This window comes from Sorex fumeus, unplaced genomic scaffold (assembly GCF_029834395.1).
Source record: "Sorex fumeus unplaced genomic scaffold, SorFum_2.1 ptg000043l, whole genome shotgun sequence".
In the NCBI taxonomy this organism is placed as follows: domain Eukaryota; kingdom Metazoa; phylum Chordata; class Mammalia; order Eulipotyphla; family Soricidae; genus Sorex; species Sorex fumeus.
This window is the reverse complement of record NW_026606100.1, coordinates 31,806,267-31,827,453: the sequence shown is the minus strand read 5'-3', so window position 1 is coordinate 31,827,453 and position 21,187 is coordinate 31,806,267. Positions and strand designations below refer to the sequence as shown.

Sequence of the window (21,187 nt, the reverse complement as noted above, 5' to 3'; positions counted from 1 at the left end):
ACTTCTAGTCCTGAAGAATCTGAACCCCAGCTCAGGGCTCTCCCTGTGGGTATTAAAAATACTTTGTCTCTGAGACTCTGTGAGAGTGTGTGTGTGTGTGTGTGTGTGTGTATGCAGTGATACTGGAGAGCTAGAGTGATCCTCCAGTGGGTAGGACGCTTGTCATACACATCGCTGACTTGAGTTAGAGCCCCCTGGCACTGCAAATGGTTCCTGCCCTTGCACCCCAGGAGTGATCCCTGAGCACAGCTGGGTGTGGCCTGAAAACACAGCAAAAAAATTAAGAAACTGGACCGGAGTGAGGCCAGAGCAATAGCACAGCGGGTAGGAGAACACAAGTTGCCTCGCGTGCAGCCAACACAAGCTCAATTCCCAGCATCCTGTATGGTACTGTGAATACTGCCAGGAGAAATTCCTGAGGGAAAAGGCAGAAGTAACCACCGAGCATTGCTGGGTGTGGCCCCCTCCAAAAAAAAAAAAAAACTAGTCCAGAGAGATCATACGGAGGATAAAGTGCTTGCCTTGCACACAGCAGACCCAGTTCATTTCCCAGCACCCCATATGGTCCCCTGAGCCTCCAGGAGTGATCCCAGCGCACAGAGCCAGGAGGAGTCCCTGAGCACTGCCAGGTGTGGCCTAAAAGAAGGGATGGGAGAGAGAGTAAAGCAGGTAAGGCACTTGCCTTGCATGTAGTCGATCCAGGTTTGATTCCCGGCATCCCATATGGTCCCCTGAGTTTACTACCTCAGGGAGTAATTCCCGAGTGCAGAGCCAGAACTGACCCCTGAGCATTGCTGAGTGTGCCCCCTCCAAAAAAAAAAAAAAAAAACACAACCAGAGGTTAGATTGGTAGTAGAGTGGCTTGGGCACTTGCCTTGCACATGTCCAATACAGGTTCAATCCCCAGCATCCCATATGATCCCCCAAGCCCACCAGGAGTGATTCCTAAGTAGAGCCATGAGTAAATCCTGAGTACTGCAGGGTGTGTCCAAAAAAAGAAAAAAAAATTATGCTGGATTAGAATTTCACTTCCCGCAGAGATGAGCAGTTCCAACCTGCTCGAAGCCTGAGCCCTAGCAGACCCGCCTACACCAGAAGCTTTGAACTTGGGGGAGGTCAGCACCCGCCTCGCGCCCACCTCTGGCTCTTGCATCAAGCTCTGAGCAGGCCCAGCCGGGTAGTTTCTTTTATGGAACTTTTCCCTTCATATGCCAACCGCATTTTCTTATCTCATAGCAGGTTCCCTACTTCTTTCTCAGCCTGTCGTCACTTGTCTTTGACTCTGAGTTGTACTTGGAACTGTTTATCTGCAAGGTAGACCTCAGATCTGTTGATTCAGTTTGATAATGGGGGCACTTGAGCGATGCTCCAGGGGTCACTGGGGACCCAATTCATGACTTCATGTCCTAGGCCTGGGCTTTACCACTTGAACTATATTATTTGTATTTTGGTTTTGTTGTTATTTTGGGTTTTTTTTTTTTTTTTGAGCCATGCCCGGAGATGCTCAGGGTTTACTCTGGGCTCTGCATGCAGGAATCACTCCTATTGGTGTTCCGGGGACCATATGGGATGCCAGGGATTGAACCTAGATCAGCCGCATGCAAGGCAAGTGCCCTACCCACCGTACTATCGCTCCGGCCCCCTCAGGTTTATTTTTAAACGTTCAAATGTCTCTGTGCACTCTGGAAGTGCCACCTCTCGGGTGCAGTACCCTTGTCGGCGGAGAGAAATGCTAATAGGCAGCCGAGTTCTGTATGTGCTGCATGACCCCGGGGGCCCCGTGGCACAATGCAACAGGGACCGGCAGCGTGGCTCCATGCTGGTCTGAGCGCCTGGCTGTCTTGAAGCAATTACCTCTGGGGCTGTGCAGTTCTCATGGCACTGAACACCAGGCCCGCCCAACCGCGGCTGCCACCGCTTCCTCCCAGCCACCAGGCAGTGCCAAGTGCCGAGTGCAGAGAGCTGGGGCCAGGAGGAGGCAACCGAGGGTCTCCACAGAAAGGGCCATCTCGCCCCTGATCCTGGCGGGAGGAGGCTTCCATCTGTGTGGCAGGGGCACACCCCGACCCCCAGTGGTCATCGTTCCAGGGAATCAAACCAGGACCTGGTCGTTATTTTTTTTTCTTTCCTCCCCATGAGACCAGTGCTCCACAGTGGAGGTCGATGTGAATCACACTGAGCTTCCGCAGGGTGGGGAGAGGGACAGTGGAGGCAGGAAGGGCAGGGGGAGACGCCTCCCCGCCTCAGCCTGGCATCTCTGCGCCCCGCAGATCAGATGCACGCAAAAGTTGCTCCGACCAGTTTCAGACAATAAAGGCCCCGCCACGAATCAAGCTCTGAGTTCATTTCCTTCTTGGGAGGCCGAGCCCTCGCCCGCCTCAAGTGAAGGATCACCTTTTCCTCAGTCGCCTGTGGTCAGCGAGCAGGCCCTGGCCAGCTGAAGGCGGGAGTGTGGCGGCTAATTGGAACCTGAGACTCAGAAGGCGCCTCCCCCCGCAGCGCTGTCTCCGGAGTTTCCACTGGAGGTGGTGGTCTTGGCGGGCGGCACCCGCGCAGGGAGGTAAACATGCAGGCTCCCACACGCTCGATCCCATCCCTGGCAGCCTCGGGGAGTTGAGTGGAAGGGCCGAAAACAGCCCCTGGCATCTTCCTGGCTGCAGCCAACCGTGCGGAGCCTTCGGCTGGTGACTCCCTCGGTCTCAGAGCTCTATTCAGTTATAATTCTTTTCCTTTCTTTTTTTTTGGGGGGGTGGGGGGTTGGGGGGCCACTCCTGGCAATGTTCAGAGGATACGCCTATGCATTGTTCAGGGGGTGCTTTTTCTTTGTCACACCCAGCAATGCTCAGGAATAGCACAGCAGGTAAGGCGTCTGCCTGCCCTGCACGCGGCCAACGTGGCCGACCCGGGTTCGATTCCTCCGCCCCTCTCGGAGAGCCCGGCAAGCTACCGAGAGTATTTCGCCCGCACGGCAAAGCCTGGCAAACTCCCCATGACGTATTCGATATGCCAAACACAGTAACAAGTCTCACAATTTATTGTGAGACGTTACTGGTGCCCGCTCCAGCTAACCAATGAACAACGGGAAGACCGTGCCACAGTGCTACTCTTGGCAGTGCTAGGGGAACCATATGGCGTGCCGGGGGTTGAACCTAGGTGGACTGCACGCAAGGCAAACGCCCTACCTTCTGCACTATGACTCCAGCCCCTCGGGAGTCGCTTCTGACAGTGCTTCAGGGGCCGCATTGTGCCAGGGATGAAACTGGGGTCAGCTGCATGACGGGTTAAGTGCCTTCACCCTCAGACCATCTCTCTGGCCCCCACAGCGGTCCAGAAGTACGGCCTCTCCCAACTTCAGGGTGACGCCTGGCTTCTCTGTGAGCAGAGACAGAGCCGCCTGCCCCACAGCTGCCCAGGGTCCTTGAGAAATGGCATATGGTCAGAGGACATGGACACCTGTGCCACGGGGCCTCGTTTCCTCACCTGGAATGGGGACGTGCTAATAGCACCTACTTCCCGGTGGCCACAGGGAGGAGAGAGAGTACAGGGGTGAGAGCATTTGCCCTGCATGTGACCCGGGTCCAACTCCCCGCACTGAATATGGTTCCCCCAAGCACAGTGCCAGGAGTGATCCCTGAGTACTGGCAGGAGTGACTCCAAAAGCAAAATAAATAAAATGTCATTGTAAATACTTTTTAAAAGAGAGAGAGAGGGGCTGGAGTGATAGCACAGCGGGTAGGGCATTTGCCTGGCACGCGGCCAGCCCAGGTTCGATTCCCAGCGTCCCATATGGTCCCCTGGGCACCACCAGGGGTAATTCCTGAGTGCATGAGCCAGGAGTAGCCCCTGTGCATTGCCGGGTGTGACCCAAAAAGTGCAAAAAGTGAGAAAGAGAGAGCGAGCAAGGAAGTTGGCGGAAAACGACAGTTCGGGCTGAGGGCATGCTTTGCAAGCAGGAGAACCCGGTTCCGGTGATTCACCCGACAGATACCTCCCAGAGTCCTAGTGCAGGACTTCCTCCCACAGTGCACGGGGCTAAAGTGCGGAGACGCCCCATCCGCTGGATTATCACCCCAGCCCCTCTGGGATCTTCAGGGATGCCTTCTGCTGCACCCAATTCTCCCCGTCCTTCCCAGCAGAGGCAGCAGTCAGCTCTGCTGCGCGCCCTCTGTCGGCAGGACTGAGTTGGGCGGGACAAGGGCCCCTCCAGCCCTGAACATCTGCCGGGGGGCCCTGCGAGAGCTCCACTATCCCAGTCGTCCTGTCCCCCCCACCCGCCCGGGAGCGCGCAGCCCCGCACCCGCCACCTTCTGCCCAGGGATCCTGCAGCTGAGTAAATATTTTTCCTATCTCTTTGGCTGCATTCATGTTCCGTTACATATGATAAAAGAAAACCTCCCTCTCTTGTCAGCCGTAAAACTAGAATGAATCTGCAGAGTGTGGGAACGCTGGTGTTCGGTTCCGCTGGCGAAATAGCGCAGGTCTCCATAGAGGCGAGCGTGGTGCAGTGGGTCCCTGGGTCCTGTTGGTGTGGGTGCCCAGGGGCAGAAGTCCCGAGCTGTTCCGCTGGAAGGCTTCAGAGATGGTTATCATTATCCATTTCCTCTTTATTGAATAGATTTTATTGGTAAAAACCTTTTTTTTTCCTTTTTGTCTCCCGGCAGGTGATCCTTTTTTTTTTTCTTGGAAACCAATTAGCTACTAAAATTAAAACATTCTTCCTCTTTAAATAAATCCTTTTCACAAAATGGCCTTCAGATCGGCCTCAGCTTTTCCAAGGAAGCTGCTGACCCAGTTGTCACTGGAGGCGCCCACCTTTCCCCTGCCTGCGTCCCTCCACCGTGACCTGTGACCAGCTGCTGCCCACCTCTGCCCGGCCAGCCAGGGCCAGCCTCCTGGCGGGTGCCTGGGCGCCAGCTCTGGGCCGGCCCAGCAGCTTACGGGGGCTGTCCTGCCCGAAAGGGCTTCCATGGCAGCCAGCAGAATTCTAATCACAGTAAATTCGGGTTATGGTCAGATTAGCCGAGAGATAGGATGCCTGCTGGTTGTTTAGCACTGATGTATTGTTTATGGGATTAATGTGCGCAGTGGCCCAGGGTGTCAGCTGATATTTATTACTTTAAGCTGTCTCAGCTGTTCAGGTTCAGCAGCTAGCGCCATGGTCACGGAAAACCTGGGGCCCTGCCCTGCGTGGTTGCCCCAAGAGGTGTAACCCAAGGTGGGCCTCCGGCGAGGGCGGGGGCCAGGCACCAGGCAGGGGGTGTAGGCAGGAGCCCCCTTGATTTGGTTCTGAGGTCTAGCAGGGACTGCACACCTTGAAGGTCAGAGAGACTTTGGGGAAAGGCAGAGCATTCTGGGAAGTGGGGGTGAAGAGGAGGTCATCCCAGCAGGCCCGGCCGCTGCAGGGAGGGCAGGGAGGGGCCTGGTGTATGTGGTCACTCTCCTGTCCCTCTCCAGCCTTTTCTTGAGGACACGCTCAAGGTCACTGATCCTTTCAGGGAACCTTCTCCCCAACTCCTCTGCCTGGTGGGGCTACCGGAAGTGGGTAAGGCCTGCTTATGCCTGTCTGCGGCGCACCCCGGCCACCCCCAGCGTGTCCAGTACAGAGCTGGGCCTGTTTCTGCAGAGAGAGATTTCATGTAGCCCGAGCGTGCGCGGTCCCACTGTCAACACCGGGCCGCCAGGCGTGGGGCTGATAGGACGAACTGAGCGCCTGAGCAAAGGTCGGCTTTCAGGAAAAAAAGGGCCAAAAATGGCCGGAATCTTTCCTGAGCGCGCCTGCTCCGTGGGGACCGGGACCCAGGCAGATGTGTTTGTTTTTTCAAAGGGAGTTCCTGAGGTCCCATCTCAAGTTCAGACCTTGAGCGCAAGCGTGCCTCCTCCTCCTCCGGAGGTCCCTGATATCACGGGCTGGGCCCTGCACTCCCCCCACCCCCCAGAGTCCCTGGAGCTGGCGGTTGGGAGGGAGGGGCCAGCCCCCTCCCCCCGCAGTGCGTGGGGCCTGTCTTGCAACTGACCCTGCCTTTCTCTGCCCCTTTCCCCCAAAGGACGGCATGAACTGGGTCTGCAAAAATGTCAACGCAAAGAAGAAATAAAAGCACGGAGGTGCTGCGGGAGCTGCGGGCGCCGGATTCCATCCCGAAAACACTGATTTGCTGCTTTCTGACCAAATGTTTTCCCATCTGTGCTCACAGCTACAGCTGTTTGGAGAGAGGGACCAACACAGTTGAAAGAGAATCCTCATTCCAGCAGTAGATTTAACTGATCTCTGAGGTTCAGTATCATTTTTCAAATAAAGGAATTAGATTATTTCCTCTGCATAATTGAAATAGTATTAAATGTCTCAAAGCACATGATTAGAAAATGAGATCTTTTAAATGAGTGAGAGATTGCATTGCAGTTTAGACAATTCCAGTGGGCTTAAAAAAAAATGGAAAGAAAGAAGGGGAAGAAGAAACAGCAGTTGATGCCAGTCTGATTCACTGACGTGCGGCCTCTCATTTGCACCCAGGTCTGGAAACCACCATCAGGCTGGCGGGGAATGGGGAGGGGGGGGGGTCACCCACTTTTACCACCACCAGAGAAGCCAGGCTGCACTGGGCCGCAAGCAGCAGAGTGCCAGCATCCTGTCTGCAGGTAGAAGGAAGACATGCCGGTAATCCCGACCCTAGGGAGGGAAAACCCTCTCCCTACAATCAAGTCCCCATAGAAACCTCCCTTCCCCTCCCCCCGCCCAGCCCCCCAGCCGGCCGCAGCGGGAAACCAATTCCTGTGACTTTTGACTGTAATGACATCTGGAATGTAAGGAGAGGTGGGAGGTTTAATTCCAGAAAAATTACAAGGTCCTTAAAAAGCCTCACATGGAGGGCTCGGGCCGGAGTAAACAGGCTTTCCCCAGCTCAGTGGAGCAGGGAGCCGCCGACAGATTAGCCGGCTTCTCCCCTGGCCGTCCTATAGAAGGGATTTCTAAAGCTCAAAGACGCCTGTGTTTCCAGGATCACAATAGGCTGCTGCTATCAGATTTAAAAAAAAATTAATAAATGCAGCTTTGCCACTGACGAGCTCCACGGAGAAAAGCCGGGCAGATCGATTTTTAGAAAGAGATCCATTTTTACCCTGAGCTGGCAGCCGGGGCGGGGTGGGGGCGGCAAGGGCCGGGGCCCGTGCATGAGGGCAGGGGCCATGTCCAGGAAGGACGGTCAGCACAGCTGGTCTCCTCGGCCTCTCGCCAGCAAAATGTGTCCTCTGTTGATTGATTAGAGAGCAATGACTGGAGACTTCTCCTGCCCCCTCGTTGCAGAACGAGCTTGTTTCCCAGAGCCTTAAGAAATCCCAGCTTCCAAAAAAAAAAAATCCAGAAAAAGAAAATCCCCAGCTTCAAGGCCAAGCAAGCAGGCCGGAGCGTTGCTGGGCTCCTGGCTTGCACTGTTCTGGTGCCCGAGCAAGGCGGGGGAGTGGGGGATGAATAAGACACCGGTGGCCTGGTGGCCGGTGGGGTCCCCATGGCCACCTCAGACTGGGAGGTCGCCCTCCCCAAACCCGCTGCGGGCACCCAGGGGGAAACACTCCAACACCCCGGGTTCTCCAGCTTCTAGGTGAGGCAGGAGCGTGAAAGGCTGAAAGGCGTCTGAGTGGAAGTCATTAACCACCGAAGAAGAGCAGAGCGCCAGAGCCCGCGGGTGCTGCGGACAGACCTGTAAGCACTTGCAAGACAAAAGAACGGTGGTGTCTGCAACCTGCAGGCGCGGGGGGGGGGGGGGGGGGGGGGGGTGCGCACCTTGGGTCCCCTGCTGCCTCCTGCAGGGAAAAGGAACCAAACCTGAAAAAGAAGCAAGGAGAAGCTGCCCCCAAAGGCAAACTATAGCTCTCACATGGGAAAAAAGTGAGATTTCCCCCCAAAGAGTGCGTCAGGCCAGGCTTTGGGGAGCCGCACTACGGCTCTGAGGTTGCAACCTGATGTCCCGGCCCTGTCCAGTGGCTCAGACATTTTGTTTGCAGGGACCTAAGGAGCCTGGGAGCCCCAGTCTCTGGGCATGAGCCCCACCTCCCGCCCGCCCCCCCCCCCCACACACACAGCCCCTCTGAGTGGTCCAGAACGTCGAACCTGCCGGGACCTGGTCAGGGTTTCTGAGAGCAGAGATGGAAAAATCCCTATTTAAAATAATAATAATTTTTTTTTTTAAGCACGCCTGTCCCGCTCCCCCTGTGGCTGCAGACGGAGCGGGGGGACACCCTCGCCCCAAGCGCCCACTGCACCCCGCACGCACTGGGCACTTAGCACCCAGACGGGCTCGGCCCCCACAGCGACGCCTGGGCTGGGGGAGCGATGTGGGCAAAGGCCTTCCCCTCCCTCCGCCGCCCCTCTCCCCTTCGCGCTCCCCGCTGCCATGGCAACGCGGTGTCATTGTTGTGGGCAGCGCTGGGGACCCAGTGTGAGGCTGAGAGTCAGCACTTCTGCCCGTGGGTGGGTCGGCTGGGTTGGGCGTCCAGAAAGTACTGGAAGGGCCTGGACCTGCCCCTCCCGCCCCCTCCACCTCCGTTCTCTCTCTCTCTCTCTCTCTCTCTCTCTCTCTCTCTCTCTCTCTCTCTCTCTCTCTCTCGCTTTTGACAAATTTCTCTATTCCCCTCTGGGCAAAAGCAGCGGCTATTTTTGTGCCACTTTTTTTTGCCCCACCCTCCCCGTCGGCCGCTCCTTATCCGGCCTGGCGTGGAGGGTGACACCATGTCACCCGCGGCCCGTTCTCGCCCCTTGATTCCCGTCCGCGTTTGCTTTGATTTGCTCTCCTTCTCAGGGCCAGTTCTTCCTTCCTTTTATTTTTAGCTCTGCACGCCATGTGGTTTCAGGGTTCAGTCTGATCCCTCCAAAGACTCTTTTTTTATTATTTTTTTATCGTCCCTTTTGAAAATGATAATCAAAGGAAGGGACGTGGTATTTGGTCATGTGGAAAATCCAATGTATAATTTAGATGTCTGTCCAAACCCCGACAAATGCCACCTCTCTGTAAGAAGCCTGGCTGCGCACGGGCTTTGCTGAGCCCGGAGAGTTTCAGAAATGGGCTTGTCCCTCTGGAGTTTAGCGCTCCTCCGGGCCTGTGGGGGAGGGGGACCGGAACGTCCACCTCAAGGCCACCAGCACCACCCTTGAGTATGCCTGGGGGGGAGGGGGCAGCTTGCTCCCTCTGTGAGGGGGGGAAACTGAAGCACAGACGGATGAAGGTTACATCCTAGATCATGGAGCTGAGCGCCAGCACAGAGGAGCCTGGGGTCCAGGTCTAAATGCAGCCGGAAGTGGCCACTTTTCACAGGACAAAGACAGTCCTGCTCACTTCCCAGCACAGTGCCGCGAAGGCTCTCTGCTCCTGTCGTTGTCCTGGGGTCCCTGTTTGAGTATTTCCTGTTCTCACAACAGCACGACTATTGATTCTACACTGATGAGATTCTATAGATACGTCCTAACAAAAGCACAGAAGATAATATTCAGGAAGTCAAGTGGGCACAGGGTAGGTGCCTGCCAAGTGAAATCTAGGTTGTCAGGTAAATGGCTGGATGCTCTGTTAAACTTGAATTGCAAATAAACACCCACTTTTAGTATAAGTAGATCCTGTGTCCATTATTTGAGAGCTACTTATAATACATTAAAAACGTCATTGAGGGCCAGAGAGACAGTATAGTGGGTAGGGCACTGTCATGTACAAGGTGGACCCGGATTTGATCCCCGGCACCCCATATGTCTCACACCTCCTGCAACACCCCCACACCCCACACCTCTATCCCCGCACACCCACATCCGGCCAGAAATAATTCCTGACTGCAGACCCAGGAGTGAACATTGCTGAGTGTGGCCCCACACACACAAAAGGGAAAAAAAAAACCTGAGACCTAGCACATCCATGGACGACACACGTGCTCTTTTATGGGGGGAGGGGACAACAGGGCACACAAGGAAGTGCTCAGGGCTTATTCCTGGTGGGCTCGAGGGATCACATGGAGTGGCCCGAAATCGAACCCAAGCCAGCTGTATGCAAGGCAAAAATGCCTTACCTGATGTACTATCGCTCTAGCCCCCACACACCTGCTTCTTATCTGTAAAAGTGAGGCAATCACCAGGGTTAGAGCGATAGTATACAGCAGGTAAGGCCTTGCACACACATGCAACCCAGGTTCAATCCCCAGCATCCCAGATGGTCTCCCAAGCACCGCCCGCCCGGAGTAACCCCTAAGCATCGCCAAATAACCCTGGTGTGGCCCAGGAACAAAAACAAAAAGACAATTGCCAAACCCAACCGGTTTCTCCTGAGGATGAGGGAGTCTGCAGCTTCCTGCAGCCTCTACAGCTTCCCTAGCTCTCCTAAGTAAGTACCCTGCATGCCCCAAGAGGTGCTCCCCCCACACACACACCCCACCCCCCACCCACGTGGTGCTGACTCTCAAGGCAATCAGGGGCCAGCAGCTTTCCCGGAGGTGCCTGGCAGCCCCATGATCTCCTCAGGCTCCCAGGACCACCCCAGCCACACCTCCTGCAATTAGATTTATAAGTGGGAACAGGCTCTTGTCAGAGGCTCCTGATTGGCTCCAGGCAAAAACACAGTTTAGCGCTCAGTCAAGCTGCATTTTAGGGCCTCTGTCTCTCTCACCCTCCTTTCCCCCCTTAATTGCAATCTGTTCAGTAATTTCCTTTTCCAACACTGCAGAACGCAGAGAAGCTGCAGCACCAGGAGCTGGCCGGGAAGAGAAAGGCAGCACCGGCTCCCGCAGCCCGCCCTGAGTCCTGCGTGCGTGCATGTGTGCGTGCATGTGTGTGCATATATGTGTCTCCAGAACCAGCCTAACTCACAGGAGAGATATGACTGACAACCAGGTCCCACAGGACAAACCAGAACAAACTGTTCAGGGAGTGTCCACCTGTACTTCCCAGTTATCTTTTTTTTTTTTTGGCAGGGGGTGGAGGGGGCACACCCAGGAATACTCAGAAGCTACTTCCGGTCCATGTTCAGGGGTTGCCATGGATTGCCAAGGCTCCGCATGTAAAGCATGCCACTCAATTTTGATCTCATTTAATCCTGCGTCACTCGCTGTTGGGGACACTCTCCGTTGGACACAGGGCTCACAGAACTGGAATCACGTGCTTGAGGTCACACAGGAAGTGTGGGGCAGAGCCAGGATTTGCACCCAGGCCTGTTTGATTCTGGGCTCCCGGTTCATCCCATGAAACCTTGTTTGCCACGCTCAGAAAAGGAGCTAAGGAATCCTCCCTTCACAGAGGAAACTGGCGAGGCAGCTTTTCCCAGGGTGAAGAGCGGTGTCCCTGAGACAAAGCCTTTGCAAGGGGAATGAAATATTAATGGCTGAATTGCAGGGAACAGGCTCGGGCCTCTGGGGCGAAGAATGCCCTGGCACACCTGAAGGCTGGAAGCTATAAAGAGCTGGAGGGCGGGATTACCATTTAGAAACTACAGTTCCGTCTCCTTATTGGCTGATTGGTCCTGCCAATAGCCCCACAAATACCATCTCTCAGCTGAAGAAACCAAGGCACTCAAAGATGAAGCCCCCTTCCTCCAGCGCAAGTGTGGGCCAGTCTCTGCCTGGATTCCTGTCCTGTTGGGAAGGCCAATGTTCTACCATCTTGTTTTGTTTGGGGGAGCCACACCTGGCAGTGCTCAGAGCTTACCTGGCTTCCCGCTAAGAGATCACCACTAGTGGTGCTCAGGGGATCACCGGGGGAGCCAGGATCAATCGAAAACTGGGTCAGCCCCACGCGAAGCAAGCACCATCCCAATGGTTATCTTTTTTGTTCTTTGGGGGCCATACCTGAGTGTGTTCAGGACTTACTCCTGGTTCTGCACTCAGGGATCACTCCTGATGAGGTTCAGGGTGGGGGGTACCATAGGTGATGCCAGAGATTGAATCTAGGTTGGCCACTGGCCACGTGCAAGGCAAGCATGCCCTCCCTGCCCGCTGTTCTCTCTGGCCCCTCCCATGCCTTCTGAATTAAATACAAGGCCATATGCAGCAGCTGGGAGTGGTCAGGGGGGAGAAAGCCCAGAAAACAGAGAGGGGAGGGAGCTGTGTCTGTTCCTGCCACTGTCCTCTACAGGATCCACAAGCCCCTTCTCCAGTCTTAGAGGCGGACCCTTCTCTGGAGATCACCTGCAGAGGGGGTGGCCCACCCACTCCACACTGACCACAAAGGAAGAGGAGGTTGTTGCCTTGGGCCCTGGCTTAGCATCCTCTGCCTCTGTTCCCACCCAGGGCTCAGCGAGGAGAAGAGCTGAGGGCAAAGGGCCCACAGGGGCCAGCGAGAGGCTCAGGGAGCTGAAGCACATGCTTTTTTGTTTTGTTTGGGGGCCACATCAGAAGTGCTCAGGGATCACTCCTGGCGGTGCTTGGGGGATTGTATGGGATACTGAGAATGGAAGCTGGGTTGGCCGCATGCAAAACAAGGGCCCACCTGTGCCGTCCTATCACTCGGTTCCTGGTGCACACACTTTGTGTGCAGAAGCCCCACGTCCACCCCCAGCACCCGCCTGGCCCCCACACAGTCTCCGTTGGCGACCCCATTATCGGAGCTGCTGTGACCCACCCCACCTGAGACAGAATGCTGCACACCAGTGTGGCCTGAGGGCCTGGACAGACATGGGGGCAGGGGACTGGCCTGTGATGCCACCACGCCCCTCGTGGGGTCCCCCACCACGGCCACCTAAGCTGGTCCCCCCATTCTCACCTGGACGGTCCCATCTAGAGCACTCTGGGATTTGGGGCCCCTGAGCCTGCCCTGCTGGGAGGAAGACAGAATGGAAGCAGTATTCAGAGCCGGGGATGCAGGTCCAGGCAGGGGGGCGTTGTCTGCACAGCTGCAGACGCCCCCCTGCCCGCCCCCAACGACTGTGAACGGGCACGTCTCCCCCTCCCGCCACAGCTCCTGAAACAGTTGGTCCTAATGAAGGCGAAGTGGGCAGGGCAGATGTGTGCATTATCCATATGCATGTGGGGAGGTGTATATTTATCCTCACGCGGCCCACCCCGCCCGGCAGCTGCCGCCACCCTATGCCAGGAGGGTGAGTGAGCACTTGTGCCTGCCCCCTGCCCCCCTTCCCCACGAAGCCCTCCTCCCCAAACCACACCCACAGCCTCCACTTGACCCATTTTGGAGGCCGAAGCGCTTGTGTGTGGAGAGCGAGCACCGGAGCGTGTGCGCACAGCAGCTCCCCGGTGGGGCTCTCGAGAGCGCCTCTGAAGTGTCTTGATTGCAGCCATACAATGGCGTCTCCTGCCAGTGCTCCCTCTGCGCCTTCTGGCTCCGTGCCGCCGCCTCCCTGGGGCTAGAGTTTCTGCTGACTCGGGCAGAGGCTGCCGTGCAGGGAAGCAGAAAGGCTGATGAGGGACCCCTGGCCTGGCCTAGCCACAGTCCCTCCTGCTCTGGGTGCTGGGTGAGGGGCCTACCTGCCATAGCCCCCAGCCCTTCTCTCTCCCTCAGCCCCTTCCTAGACATCTTGTTGACTCCCATCAGGCCCCTCACTCTCTACTGCGCTCAGTCAGGGCCATGGGCCCCACACCGTTTCCTCCTCTGCACCACGAGACCCACTGCTCAGAATAGGCCAAAGTGTTAGCGCTGTCATGGAAGGGCCCTTGATCTGACTCCAAATCTTTAGCGGGTTTGGGGGCCATAACGGTGGTGCTTTGGGGCTACTCCTGGCTCAGTGGTGTTTGAGCAGGGATCAGAACAGAACACTTGCCTTGCACATGGCTAACCTGGGTTCAGTCCTCAGCATCCCACGTGGTCCCCTGAACCCCACCAGGAGTGATCCCCAAGTCACTCAAGGACTTGTGATCCCCAGCGGTGCTCAGACTGACTCCTGGCTCTGTGCTCAGGGAACACTCCTGGCGAGCTCAGGGGACTATAAGGGGTGTTGAGGACTGACACTGGCCAAGTGGAAGGCAAGCACCCTACACACTGTACTACCTCTCCAGCCCCCACCCCTGCCCATGGTATTCTTTTTTTTTTTTTTTTTTTTTTTTTTTGCTTTTTGGCTGGAGCGATAGCACAGCGGGTAGGGCGTTCGCCTTACAAGCGGCCAACATGGCCGACCCGAGTTCGATTCCTCCGCCCCTCTCGGAGAGCCCGGCAAGCTACCGAGAGTATTGGATATGCCAGACACAGTAACAACAAAGTCTCCAATGGAGACGTTACTGGGCCCGCTCGAGCAAATCGACGATCAACGGGAGGGCCTTTTTGCTTTTTGGGTCACACCCGGCGATGCACAGGGGTTACTCCTGGCTCTGCACTCAGGAGTTACTCCTGGCGGTGCTCAGGGGACCATATGGGATGCTGGGAATTGAACCCAGGTCGGCTGTGTGCAAGGCTAACACCCTACCTGCTGTGCTATTGCTCTAGCCCCACCCCTGCTTTTCTTACCCTTCCTTTAAGGGCTTGTCTGAGTCACCTGCCCTGCTAGGATGACCCAGTAGCCCCAGGGCTCCCCCTTTCTCCATGCATTCATTCATTCAGGCCTTCATTTATTCAGTAACTCTCCAAGAGGGGCTGCTCCTCCCTGCTGTCTCACTGACCTTGCTCGGAAATACCCAGTCCCTCCCCTGTCTGCCCCCCCCACACACACACACACCACACACACACACACACACACACACACACACACACAGCCTTGAGCCTCTGTACACATTCTCGCTGCCCAGAAGACTCCTGCTTAGATATGCCGCGTGCTCTCCTCTCATTCTAGAGGGCTCTGCTCAAGGTCACCTTCTCAGGAGGGCCTTCCCAGGTTGCCTCCCTGGGTAAAAATAGTCATGCCTCTGGCCCTGCCTTCTCCCCCTTTGCTGGTTTATTGTTTGTCATCTTCCCTAGTCAATCATCGGCTCCGAGAGGCCATCTGTTTGTTCCCCACCTTGGAGACTGTGTCCAGCAGGAAGAGGGCCGTGCTCAGTGCGCTCAGGATTTGCTCAGGGAATGAGTGAGGAATGAGACGGGCTCTGGGAAATCAAGGCTATCAATAGCTCCTGTCCCACGGGGATTCCTGGGCCCGTGGTAGGAGGCAGCCGAAGCATGGTGGCCTGACACGTCCTCACCATGCAGAACAAGACCAAAGGAGAGGACACATGGTGACCCACCTGGATTCAATTCCCGGAACCTCACAGGGTCCTGAGCCCTGTCAAGAACAGCGGGGAGAGGGGCTGGAGGGATAGCACAGCGGGCAGAGCGTTTGCCTTGCATGCGGCCGACCCGGGTTCGATTCCCAGCATCCCATATGGTCCCCCTTGGACTGCCAGGAGTAATTCCTGAGTGCAGAGCCAGGAGTAACCCGGGGACCCCCCCAAAAACCAAACCAAACCAAAACAACGACGACAACAAACAACAACAACAACAACAACTAAATACACCTAATATAGAGCCAGGAGCAAACCATGAACACAGCCATGTGTGGTCCCAACAACGCAAACAAAACCCTGGAAGAAAACAAAATTACAAGAGACCCCAGCGAGCAGAGGATCAGGCTGCTAGGAGAGGCCCAAGCACAGGGAGAGCTCGCTGGGCCCCATGGCAGCTGTGACCCCGGCTCTCCCACGTCCTTCATTGCTCCTGTATTTCTTCTGCAGAGCAGCGAGGCGGAGAGAGACCTACTAGACCAGGGGGAGCCGGCCAGGCAGAGGGAGGACAAAAGGCAAGGACGCAGCCCCCAGAGCATGGCCCCACGGGGGCTGCCGCCCAGAGATACCAAGGCCAGGATAAACAGGAGGGAATCCTGAAGCTGCAGCTGGTGGGCATTTGGTGTGGCTGAAGAGGCCCTTTTGTTAGGTGGGACAGACACATTTGTGTCTCTGTCCCTCTGTGCAGTCTCCCAGCAGGCACACCCCTGAAACGTGTCTGCCAACCATATCCCTCTGCCATAGTTTCCTGGTGGACCAGAATTCCATCTGCATCACTCTTTTAAATTTTTGTTTTGTTTTGAAATCCATCTGCATCACTCTCTTTTGTTTATTCTGCTTCGTTTTGGGCGGGAGTGATGCTCGGGGCTCACTCCTGACCCTGTATTCAGGAATCACTCCTGGTAGTGCTCGGGGGACAATACGGGATACTGGGGTTCTAACCCGCATTGGGCAGATGCAAGGCAACCTGCTGAACCATCTCTCTGGCTCCTGCATTGCTCTTTCTTGAAAATCTGCTCTGCTATCTCGTTGTTATGTCAGGCATATGAGAGGATCATTCTGTATCTGCACCTCTCCTTCTGACTACCTTCATTCAGCAAGATCTCTCCAGACCCATCCATGCAGCAGCAAATGACCCGATTCCATCTTTTATCACAGCTGAGTAACCATTGTGTCGATGTACCATAGCTTCTTTATCCAGTCATCTGTTCTCGGGCACTTGGGCTGTTTCCAGATTTGGGCTATTGTGCTGCAATGAACATAAGATTGCAAATGTCTTTTCTGAAGAGTGTTTTTGAGTCCTTTGGGCAGACGCCAAGAAGTGGAACTGCTCCTTCATTCCACTTTTTGTTTGCTTTTGGACCACACCTGGCAGTGCTCAGTGACTTCTCCTGGTTTGTTGCTCAGGGGTCACTCCCAGTGGTGCTCAGAGGACCTGGTGGTGTCGGGGCCCAAGCCTGGGCCCACTACGCGAACAGCAGGCATTCCCTTTCCCTTGGATTTAATTTATTTTTTTATTTTTTTAATTTTTACTTATTTATTTATTTTCCCTTGGATTTAATTTTATTTCTGTTTTCGGGCAACCCCTGGCAATGCTCAGAGCTTACTCCTGGCTCTGCACTCAGGGATCATTCCTGATGGTGCTCGGGGGACCACATGGAATTCAGAGGATTGAACCCAGGTAGGTCACACGCAATGCAATCACCCTACTGCCTGCATTAACGCTTTAGTCCCTCCCTTTAACCTTTTGAGTGGTCTACTAACCCTCTCCACTTCTTTCCATTTGTTTTGGAGCCTCATTCCACCTCATACTTACAATTATTTATTTTTTGCTTTTTGGGTCACACCCAGAGATGCACAGGGGATACTCCTGACTCTGCTCTCAGGAATTATTCCTGACGTGCTTGGGGGACCATATGGGATGCTGGGGGTCGAACATGGGTTCGCCGTGTGCAAGGCAAATACCCTACCTGATGTGTTATTGTTTCAGCCCCGAATTCTTTATTTTTTGAAACTACAATTCTGGTGGGTATTTTTTTTTGAGGGGGGGTGGCGGGTGGCAGTACACACCTGGCAATGTTCAGGGGTTACTCCTAGCTCTGCATTCAGGAATTCATCCTGGTGGTGCTCTGGGGACTATATGTGATACCCGGGATAGAACCCAGGTGGGCCTGGATGCAACACAAATACCTTACCCACTGTACTATCAGGGAAAACCTACTATTCTGACATGTTCTTATTTATTTGTTTTTGAGTCACACCTGGTGTTTCACAGGGGTTACTCCTGGCTCTGCCCTCAGGAATTACTCCTGGCGGTGCTCAGGGGCCCAAATGGGATGCTGAAAATCGAACCCGGCTTGGCTGTATGCAAGGCAAACGCCCTACCAGCTGTGCTATCGCTTCAGCCCCCTGGTGTGTTCTTTTTGTCTATCTGCTTGTTTGGGGGGCCACACCCAGCAGTGCTCAGGGCTTACTCCTGGTTTTGTGCTCAGGGCTCACTCCTGGTTGGCTAGGGGAACTCTATTGGTGCTAGAGATCAAATGCGGGTCACCGCATGGAAGGCAAGTGCCCTCCCCACTGTGCTCTGGCTCTGCTTCTGCCAAGTGCTGGAAGCCGCCACACCCCACCCACCAATACCCCTTCTCTTGCTTCCATGACTAAAGCAAACCATGGCCCCAAGTAGCTCAACGAGCTCTCTCTCAAGGAAGGCCAACTGAAGACCTAGAGAAGGAGAAGCCAGAAGGCTCCCTGTTTCCTTCCGTTGAGAGGAATGAGCCCCACAAAATTTTAGAAAACCCACTCCCCGGCTGAGCGGTCCAGGTGAGTCCACAGCCCTGCGCCACAACTAGCCCGGAGGGAGAGCCTGGGATGTGCCGGCCTGGCCTGGAACTCTTGCCTTGCACGTTAGGAGACCTTGGGTTCAATTCCAAGCATCACATAGACCACCATGCACTGCCAGGAGTGACCGCTGAGCACAGAGCTAGGAGTATCTCCTGAACATCCCAGTGACCTAAAAAACAATAAATGAATAAATAGTTAGGAAAGAGACCAGGGGCTTTGGTCTTTTTTTTTTCTTTTTGGGTCATACCCAGCGATGCTCAGGCAGGCGTTACTTCTGGCTCATGCACCACTCAGGAATTACTCCTGACTCAGGGGGGACCATATGGGATGCTGGGAATCAAACCTGGGTTGGCCACGTGCAAGGCAAACACCTTACCTGCTGTGCTATTGCTCCAGCCGAAGGCTTTTCTCACTGGGGGAGGGTCTCACGTCAGGAAGAATATGGTGGCTGGGGTCCTAAGCAATAGCACAGTGGGTAGGGCATTTGCCTTGCATGCAGTCAACCTGGGTTCGATCCCTGGCATCCCATATGGTCCCCCAAGCAGCGCCAGGAGTAATTCCTGAGTGCAGAGCCAGGAGTAAGCCCTAAGCATCACAGGATATGACCCAAAAAGTCCAAAAAAAAAAAAAAAAGAAGAAGAATATGGTAGCTTTGGAGATGGTTCAGGCAGAGCAAGGCAGAGCGCATGTCTAGCAGGTACAGGCCCCGAGTTCCCTGGGACCACTGGGGTGTGACCCTCCTTTTTTCACAGTGCAGGAGGGAAGATAACATGGATTCCAGCCCCTGCCGCCAGCTGTCACTGCCTGTATCCGCTCTCTGATCTGTTTCCCACTTGTATTAGCCTCCAAAGAAGATTCTGAAATGTGAGCCCTGCTTTTGTTGGTCTAGGGCAGGGGCTATCCAAGACTGCACCCGGTTCCTTGGATGGAGCCATAGGTCAACTCAGGTTTGAACCCCATTTGGTCCACAGAGAATGCCAGGGTTTGATCCCCTGTGCCCCATAAGGTCCTGAGCCCTGCCAGGAGTGATTCCTGAGTTGAAGAACGAGGAATAAGCCCTGAGCACCACCAAGCATGGACCCCCCCCCCGAAAACAGAAAACAGGGGCTGGATCAATAGCACAGTGGGTAGGACGTTTGCCTTGCATGCGTCCAACCCGGATTCGATCCCTAGTATCCCATATGGTCCCCTGAGCACCACCAGGAGTGATTGCTGAGTGCAAAGCCAGGAGTAACCCCTGAGCATTGCTGGGTGTGACCCAAAAAGCAAAAAAAAAAAAAAAGAAAAGAAAACAGAAAACAATGAAAAAGGTATCCCATTCCTCCCTTCCTTGTTTCTTTCCTTCCTCCCTTCCTTTCCTTCCTTTTTTATTTTAATTTTTTAAAATTTGGGCTAGGGCTTACCTGCTGTACAATCTCTTGGCCCCAGTTTCTTGTAAATGTAACACTTAACAATGAAAACAGGGCTTAGACTGTCAGAGAGATCAGTTTCTTTCTTCTTTTTCCCTTTGGGGTTTGGGGTGGGGAGTGTCACATCCAGCGGTTGTCAGGGCTTACTACTGATGGCTCTCAGGGGACCACATAGGGTGCAGGGGATCAAACCCAGGCAGGCGGAGTGCAAGGCTAAGGCCTTAGCCACTATACTTACCCGCCAACTCCTTACGGCCTGAGCCCAGCTCTGGAGAGCAGTTTTTTGTTTTTTTTTTCTTTTTGGGTCACACCCGGCGATGCACAGGGGGTTACTCCTGGCTCTGCACTCAGGAATCACTCCTGGCGGTGCTCAGGGGACCATATGGGATGCTGGGAATCGAACCCGGGTCGGCCGCGTGCAAGGCAAACGCCCTACCCGCTGTGCTATCTCTCCAGCCCTGGAGAGCAGTTTTTAAAGCGCCTCCCAGGATGTTTCGCAAACGTCCAGTAAGGTATCATTTTAGTGTAGGGGCTGAAATGCAGACGCCCAGGACCACGACCTTCCTCACCGCAGGCCATGCAGGCCCCATCCCCAACATACAGGATGCAGACCCGCAAATCTGGTCCAGAGAACCCCCTCGGCATCCCCAACCCTCCCAAGAAGGTGTCTGGGAAAAGGGCACGTGGTGTGAGTGGGCGACCGGGAAGGGGGACCTGGAAGAACCCAGAGGGAGGTTAGAAAGCGGGGTCTGCGTTTCAAGAGGGGGCCCGGGGCGCCGCCTGGGCCGCAGAGCCTTAGTTCCGGGGGATCCCGCCGCCCCCATCCCCGCCCCCCGCCGCGCCCTTTGAAGCCGGGAGGGGGCTTTGATCTGGGGTCTCGGGGGCTCTCAGCTGGCCGGGCCAGCTGCGCGGGGAGGACGCTTGGAACCCACCATCCCTCAGGCCTCGCCCTTCCCGCCCCCTGCACCCCCTCCTGGCCGCGGGGACTGTTTCCGGCTGTGGCAGGGGGCACCCACCCACCCCCGCCCCGCCTTGCAGCTGTTCCCCAGCTGCCCGGCCCCACCCCAAAGACAGCTGGGAAGAGAGACGGGGGCGGGGAGCAGCGGGCGCAGCTGCTCGGCTCGGGGGCTGGCCGGGGAGGGGCGCAGCGACTTGAAAGGCGGGGGCCGGCGGGGTGGCGGTCGTCTCCCGGAGGGATCTTCACATCTGGGCTGCAGGAGCTGGAAGCCGGGAACGGGGGGCGGGGGGCGTGGGGGGAGCCTCGCTCTGGACACCTAGTTCTTCCCGGAAAGTGGGGGCGGCCGACTCGGGGTGTGCCTACCGGCGCAAAGGTGTGTGTGTGCAATCCCCGCCCTGCACCCCATTAGGGCGGGAAGGTTCCTCCACGCCTGTGCCAGGGGGACCCTGCGGAGGCAGCTGCCCGGGCTGCCCGGGGCCTCTAACCCTTTGGGGAGGTGGGTGACAGCTGCTCCTACAGACCCAGGGACAGCTGGGGGTCTGGAGACAGCTGGATAGGGTTAGCGTTGCCCTCCTTGCCTGGCTGCACCCCCAGGACACTAGGGGAAGGGGTGTGTCACTGTCTGGGGGTGGGGTGGGGTGGAGGCCTGGGGAATTGGGTCAGTATTCTTCTGGCCCAATCCAGCCCCTGGAGCTCTCTCCTGCTCCCAGTCTGTGGAATGCACGGGAGACCCCCCCAGACACACACACCTCCTCTTATTGGCTATGAAAGAAAGCTAAGTGGGAAGGAAAGCGTCGGGCCTCCCAACTTGGGCACAGAAGCG

General features: G+C 55.7%; 1 protein-coding gene across 1 annotated transcript in view; it reads left to right on the top strand.

Moving 5' to 3' along the window:
* The window catches only part of ARL3 (ADP ribosylation factor like GTPase 3), a 43,667-nt gene extending 37,347 nt beyond the window's left edge, over positions 1-6,320 (top strand). The window contains exon 6 of the mRNA XM_056121025.1: positions 6,045-6,320. Coding sequence (XP_055977000.1) covers positions 6,045-6,092 — 48 coding nt within the window. The 3' untranslated portion in view covers positions 6,093-6,320. The remainder of the gene's footprint in view (positions 1-6,044) is intronic.
* Positions 6,321-21,187: the final 14,867 nt, after the last annotated feature.